The sequence below is a fragment of the Triticum dicoccoides genome, chromosome 4A (genome assembly GCF_002162155.2).
Source record: "Triticum dicoccoides isolate Atlit2015 ecotype Zavitan chromosome 4A, WEW_v2.0, whole genome shotgun sequence".
NCBI lineage: Eukaryota > Viridiplantae > Streptophyta > Magnoliopsida > Poales > Poaceae > Triticum > Triticum dicoccoides.
Genome location: NC_041386.1, coordinates 580,327,900 through 580,335,444, shown reverse-complemented (window position 1 = coordinate 580,335,444; position 7,545 = coordinate 580,327,900). Strand labels below are relative to the sequence as shown.

The window sequence follows — 7,545 nt, the reverse complement described above, 5'->3', positions numbered from 1 at the left end:
CCCTCGGTGCTTTCTCCACCCTGCGTTGTTGCCATTCTCTATGGTCTTAACTCTTTTTTGGGGATATGACACCATCTCTCACCTTCTGGTATAAGTCTTTTCTAAGCTCTTTCTCCCTTTTTTCCTCCAAATCATGATGTAGATCCTTCTCCTTAGTCCCGTCCACACCAGTGTGCGTTTTCTGCGGGCTTAGAACCTCTTCTTGCTCCTTCCCTTTCTGCTTTGGCCCCCCAGTGTGGGAGTCAGCCAAGGGCGTATATTCTCTATAAAGAGATATGTGAGTTGGGAGGTCACGCACATGCGCGTACCCTTTTGGGCCATTGTCACCCCCACTTGACATTGAGCTCTCTTTGCTTACATTCTTGTTGGATGTTCCTTGCCATTGCTTCTTATCGTGATGACTCGACGATGCCCTACCCGGCGAGGCACGCAACCATTCTCCCCATTGCGACAAAGGATCCACCGGTGGGTCACAAATACCATCCACATGCACTAGTCTACCACAGTCAAAACAGAAGTGGGGTACTTTCTCGTAAGCAAAATCAAACCACGTTTTCTCCTTGTCATCGGGCTTCTTCTTCAAACAGAAACCACGAACGAGTGGCTCATGCAGAGCAATCCTGGCCAGCACTCTGAGCTGAGTCCCCCTTGCAAGACCATCCTCTCCAACATCTACCTTTACTACTGTCCCAAGCTAGTTTCCAAGGGCCTCTCCAAACGCCTTCGATCTTTTGTCCAAAGGCAAATCATCAACCCTGACCCAGGCCTCAATCGAATCAAAGATCATCTCGGGCGGCCTTGTCTCCCCATCATATTCCTTCAGAGCCACCACATTGAAGTCAAACTGCCACGGGCCATTATGGAGAACATGTTTCCAGTCCCCTTCGCTGCCAAATCTGATCATGAACATATTGCCTCCAAGCATCTTGAATTGGGCATCCCTATGGAGACCCTAGGCACGCTGCATTGCTCTCTCAAACGCATGCTTGATTAGAGGGCGAGGAAAACGATTTGCCGAGGATAGCCCACTTCATCTCTATTTTCGTCCTTGGGTCAGGATCATCAAACACAAATCCGGCCACCTCCTTTTCCGTCAGCACCAGACCCCCCATCTTTGCCGACAAGGACGCCGCCTCCTCCGAGGTCTTGCCCGGCCGGAGACTCTGAGGATCTCCGGCTCGCCTTGTCTCCTGCCTCCCCTGCCTTCAGTGGGGTTTGCTTCCTCAGAGTCGTCGCCACGGGAGGAGTCCTCCCCCCGCCCCCTACTCGAGGAAGACGCCATGGGTAGCTTGTCAAGCAGGGTTGCCAACCGCAGGACCAAGCCAAGATTACAGTGTCGTCGCCACGCCCCGGCTGCCCTGAAGATCACCGCCACCCTACGTTCAAAACCCTAAACCTAGGTGTCGCCTTCCGATTGCCTTAGCGATCGCCTCTCTGTCGCCCCTTAGAGAGAGAACATGGTGGACCCACCCCTATTATGTGGCAAGTGAACAATGGTATCGGCACAAAAAAGAATGGTAATCTTGTGTTTGCGCACAACCTGCAAAATCTTATGACATCATGTTGTGTACGAGTTACATGCATGCTTGGCCGAGTTTTAGCATGCATGCTTTCCAGGTGATTGTTTATCTTTGGAAACGGTACATCCAAAATACCACGAAGTTAGAAAATCACACCGAAAAATGTATTAATAGATGATTGCTATCTGCCACATCCATGCCAAAAGATCTGGTCGTTGCTCCTCCTCACGCCCCAGAATTGAAGACGAGGAGGTGCTCCGCTGGTGCACCATTGACGAGGAAGTGGGTGGTATATTGGAGGCGGGCAAGATGGGACTGAGGCATTGGAGAGAGGATTAAGGCGAGAGAGCAAGGGCGTCAACCTTTTATAGGCCGTTGCGGGGCCATTAAGGATGCAGCGAACGACCAAAGGCAGACGGTCAAAGGGTGCGTCTCCCAATGAAAAACGTTACAGTAGCCTACTGTCACACCTCCGACATGCTAATACGCAAGTAGGAGATGATGCCGCGTGACGGCCATCCAACAAGCTGCCATGGGAATCCGAGGGCACGGGCATGGCACTAATGGACGGGTGTCCATCATCAGTGGTGCCTGGAAGGCCCTGGAGCTTCAAAACCCGACTGTGCCACAAGAAAGAATAGGTTAAAACTTCACTCTCGTGCTGGCCGTTGGGTATGGAGCGAACTCCATACTGGACGCCCCCAACCTTCATATATGGACACCGCGAAGTCATTATGGAGCGAGCCCCATAAATTATGGCAATCGACACCCATATGACGACTCAGCTAAAGCGTCATTTTGGTCTAAATACGTCATATTATTAGTTATTATGGCGATCGAGGCTATATGAAAACTCTGCTAGGGTTGCTCTTAGTTTTAACAAGTTGTCAGGACCTGAATGATTGGAAGGAATCGGTCAAAGAACCAAGAAAGGTCTTTTTGGAATTTGGGGTAAAATGCGAGATAGTTGAGAAGATAATTGCATTTACTTCTAATTAATCTAAGGAACTAAATTTTGGCGAATTCTTTATTACCACCCCGTCTTGGTTTGTTAGTCACCTTAATTTTTGGGTCAAACTTTGATTTTTGATTTAACTACCAAATAATAAGTTATATACCACAAAAATAGTATAATTGAAAACCACCGTCGAATATGAATCCAGTAAAGTAAGTTTTGTGACACACAATTTACATTTTGTTAGTCAAATCGATGATAAAAAAATTGACACAAATTACAAAGGGGGGGCAATAAACCAGGATGGAGGTACTAGTACTCAACATGAGGCCTAAACAAAGCCCCTGGGTTAACTTACAATAATTAAGGTAAAAAGCCAATTAACAGCAGCCCGTTGGATCTCACCATCACACGTGCACCGTTGGATAACTGAATGTGCTCCTCACTTGTGTTGCTCTCATGGATTACCAAGGGATATATGTTGAGATTCCTCTCCTGCTAGGACCTGGCTTTGCTAAGTTGATCTTATTGTCATCATACTATGAGTTTTGCAGAACATGGCCGAGTTAGTTTATTTTGAGATAAATGGCCCAGTTTTACGTGCATGCTTTCCTGGTGATTGTTTATATTTGGAAACGGTACATCGAAAATACCACAAAATTAGAAAATCACACCGAAAAATAGAAATAATGAGCAGTTATCATGATACGTGCTCATGAAACAAAAAGCAGCCGCGGCAGATTCTGAGGAGGAAATTGGATTTATTTCAGGATTGCAGATAGTAACTGATATCATGACAACACAACAGCAAGTATTCAGTATTTACATGTACACATGTGAAAGACAACAAAGAAACCAGCATTGCTCTGCGGCGTTCCCAAATTTCACTGCACCGATGAAAAGCAACTGAAACTGCTAGCTGACGATATCATGTTTATTAGTAACTGGCTGAACTAAGACACATAGAGCGGTTCAGGCGCAGTTTTCCTTTGTATCCTGAGAAACAAACATAAAAAATCATGTAAAAAAGTAAGTAAAATCAACAAGTCTGTGTACACAAATCACTAGGTATGGTGTGGCATATGCTTTGTCAGCGCACACAAACTTCTAATTATAAGATCAGAGTGCTATATCGTTGGACACCTGACAGAATAACCTCAAGTATTACGACTAACATAACCAAACAAGTAGCAAAAGTATTAACCTAACCTGAACAAGTACTATACTCACACAATATCATGTTTCATTTTTCTTCACGGGTAACCAAATATGTCTTCAGTTATTACGAAGCTGTTGCATGGCAATAGAAAACTATGCTTGTCTAAAACCAGCAGCTCAGTCTGAGGAGGAACAAGTGTTTGCCAAGTTCAGTGAACACTAGGGCTCATTTCGCTGTCCTAGTTCTGAAAGTTAATTATGTGACACCATCTTGAGCAAATAAAATCTAAAAATTATAATTTGCAACTGAACCATTGTCACGCCATCATGAACTAACCAGTTGTCCTTGGACCATTTACATCCTTCCATGTCAACTACATGTAAGCTCAGTGCATGTCTTGACACTGGAGAAAGGTTCTCGAAGCTGTGAAAGAAAGCTAAAGCATGTTAGCGAAAGGTAAGAAAGAAAACAGCAACAGGGAAGCAACTGCGATATAGAAAGGAAATTCACCTCTGATGTACAAGATCGCCGTGAATAGCAACAAAGTCACCTGATTTCATTTCCAGTGGTACAAACTCTTTCTGGTCATAAAGCGGGGAGGGTCGATCAAAATGAGTACCATTTTCATCTCTGATCATTCGCCTTTTTAGACCATCTGGTCCAGAACATTGCAAATGTCAGATAAAAAATAGATAGTTGATAGCAACAGAACTTTTTGAGATAGATAATTTGGTAATCTAACATACTTTTATGTGATCCGGGAATTGCCCATAGGCAACCATTGGTTATTGTTGCATCTTCAAGTGCAAGCCACAATCCTGTACAGGATAGAGGCTCGGTATAAAGGAACGTATTATCCTGGTGTGGCACCACCTCGCCACCAATGCCCGGTTGCTGAAATGTGAAGAAAAAAAACCTCATAAGAATGAAACATTCATATCATACAAAAACTAACTAGAGTCTTCAAAAGGTACCTTAAAGATGTACATAGATTGAATAACTGCAGGTCTCTTGTACCCTAAAGAAGAGAACAGGCTAGAAATATTCTCCGAGAAAGCAAACTTTTTGAACACGGGGTCATGTTCATGTAGTGCTGCATAAAATACAGCATGGCGAAGGTTATATATCTAAATAATTAAGAAATTATGTCATCAAGAAAATATGTAAGCATATACAAAAAAGCCAACCACACCATAGAGAATATTAACTCGTATTAACAAGAAAATAGCAACCAAGAGCCTAAGATGAATAAATTAGCTCCAGATGAGGAAAAAAACCCTGAAGCACATGCACTTTTGACTTAGCTCCAGATTAATGGAATTAAAAACAGCATACTTAATTGCAAGTTTGAACTTCGAATATTATTTTTCTAAATAAGAACAATGCAGTCCACTGAAATGCAACATGATTGTGTTTAAAACTATTAGCACCGTCTAAATCAGCTGCATTTTCTTTAGATATGCTCAATTTTATTGCTTTTTAGTGAATATGGAATTTCCTTGTTGTTCTGCACATGGGACAACACATTCTTGGGCCATTCAACATAAACAGTCAAATGATATCACAGGAACCAATTGATCATATAGTTTGAAAGACAAACATGTAAAATAATTTATGTCTGAATTTGATTGCACTGTGGGCATACTAACCATGTCCAACTTTATTAATTGAAAGTTCCTTTGGCTGTCTCAAGCATCCATCATCTCCAAATGCCTTTTCTGCGGTCACAGAAACAGCAAAGTGACAAGAGAGAAATCACCATTAAGAGCTAAGATGTAAAACAAGAACAGAACTCGCAGCACAGTTCACCATATGTAACTCTGCAACTCATATCTTCTTATTTTCTACTCCCTCCGTTCCTAAATATTTGTCTTTCTAGAGATTTCAACAAGTGACTACATATGGAGCAAAATGAGTGAATCTACACTCTAATATATGTCTATATACATCCGTATGTGGTAGTTCATTTGAAATATCTAAAAAGACAAATATTTAGGAACGGAGGGAGTAACAAATTACCTAGCATCTCCTAGTTCAAGGAGCATGAATGATAAATGCTACAGATTGGTGATTCCTAATTGACAAGGGTAACTCATTCCCACAAGTCCAAGATGACAGATATCACATACCCTCGAAGAAGAAAGATATATTCTCCGCACTCTTAAAGAAGTAGTCGTCCTTCAACTGCCGCTGCATAGGAAAACAAAATTATTCCGGAAACACAAATCCAGATCGGACGGCTTGTGAGACTAGAGATTCAATCTATCAAACGAATTTTGAAGCTAGTTATCCGGAGAAATGTACATGGCAGACTGGCACACGCCTACAAAGTTAGCGGTTATTATTTGGCAAGTCAAAAGCATCCCTCTGAAGTCTGAACAAATAAGGCAAGTTGGAGACGGCATACATGATCCTTGGTGGAGAAGACACTGGAGTCAGCGCCGTCGAAGCCCTCGACGAGCTCGGCCATGCGGCCCCGCATCGCCTGAACCTCCTCCGCGCTGGAGAACGACTCCAGCACCAGGTAGCCTGGGACCAACGAGAGCCCACGCGAGATTGAGATTAGGGCTTCCGCTGCTAATTTCGAGATTGGGGGAGCTGCCCCCGTATGCTGGGAGACAGAGAGGTTGGGGGAGATGAGGTGCGACGAAGACGTGCTCACCGTTCTTCTCGAAGAAGCTGAGCTGGTCGGCGGTGAGGCTGCCGGCCGGCGGCATGGCGGCGGCGGAGGAGGTAGGTGTATGAACGTTACAGGGGATGGGGATTGACCAGTGGAGGAGATTGGTACGGAACTGTTTGCTGTCACGTTTTCGTTTTGTCTGGTCGATGCAGTTTCCTGATTCCTGAAGCCACCCGAGCGCGCCCATGTGATATCAACCGAGATTTTGTTTTGATAGGGAAATGATTGGGATCACCTCACGAGATAACGATGCACGCCTGGGTGGCTGTTGGATCTGATTTTAATCAAATGACTAGGAACAACATATTACGTAGACCAGGTTTCGCAACTAATTCGTTGTTACAATTTCTTCATCACAATAACTAATGTGTTGCGGGACTCGATGTGCATCCCCATGAGAGCAGTGGCCACTCGTGCTCCTCCCAAACTCCCCGTCAAGGCGACGCCTCCTCGTGCTGCTTTGACCGTCGCCACTGACGCTCGCCACCGGCGTGGGCGCCGCTGCTGCCGCCCATCTCGACGATGAACGTCAGTTGTCGAGGTGCTCCCGAACTCAAGCTGCATCAACCGTCCTAGGGAAGCATCGGCGTCTGCGTCCATCACGAGGAGTTGTGTCCATCGTTGCACTGCTGTCCCAAGGGAGCATCGGCATTTCCTTCGACCCATGTGGTCGCACTTGCTGCTCACTACAACGAATTCCTGTAACAAGGCCTATGTTGAAAAAAAAAACTATAACATAACCTTTATTAAAACAAAGAGTTAAATACATCGGAGGTGCCTAAACTTGTCATGTGCGGTTAATTTGGTGCCTAAAGTTGTAAAATACATGAAACTGGTGCTCAAACTTGTCCGATCATGCAAATACGGTGCCTTCATCCGTATTCCAACGTACGTGCTGTCCGCGTGGCGTGCTAGTGCGGCAGTGGCCCATGTGCCCGCTCGTGAGGAATTATTTTACAGAAACCAAACTCGAGTTTTATTTAATCAGGTCAGAAGGCACTATAGGCATGGAAACAGTCCTTGATGCTGTCCCGGTGAAGGTTACACATGCAATGAACCAAGGTCTCACAGCTCCTTATACGGGGGAAGAGGTGAAATCAGCTCTCTTCCAGATGTACCCTACAAAGGCCCCGGGTCCGGACGGTTACCCGACGCACTTTTTTCAAAGGCACTGGGACCTGTGTGGCACTGAAGTAACCAATGTTGTTCTTCGGATTCTTCAAGGAGAAGA

General features: G+C 44.8%; 1 protein-coding gene across 1 annotated transcript; it reads right to left on the bottom strand.

Annotated features, from left to right (window-relative positions):
- Positions 1–3,219: 3,219 nt before the first annotated feature.
- On the bottom strand, positions 3,220–6,516 carry LOC119286920 (phytanoyl-CoA dioxygenase 1-like). The gene is made up of 9 exons (XM_037566391.1): positions 6,297–6,516; positions 6,042–6,163; positions 5,764–5,824; positions 5,284–5,352; positions 4,609–4,727; positions 4,381–4,528; positions 4,145–4,289; positions 3,971–4,057; positions 3,220–3,471 (listed from the first exon to the last, which is right to left on the bottom strand). Exons 1-9 carry the CDS (start codon positions 6,499–6,501, stop codon positions 3,429–3,431), a joined length of 999 nt encoding a protein of 332 aa, XP_037422288.1. The 5' UTR covers positions 6,502–6,516; the 3' UTR covers positions 3,220–3,428.
- Positions 6,517–7,545: the final 1,029 nt, after the last annotated feature.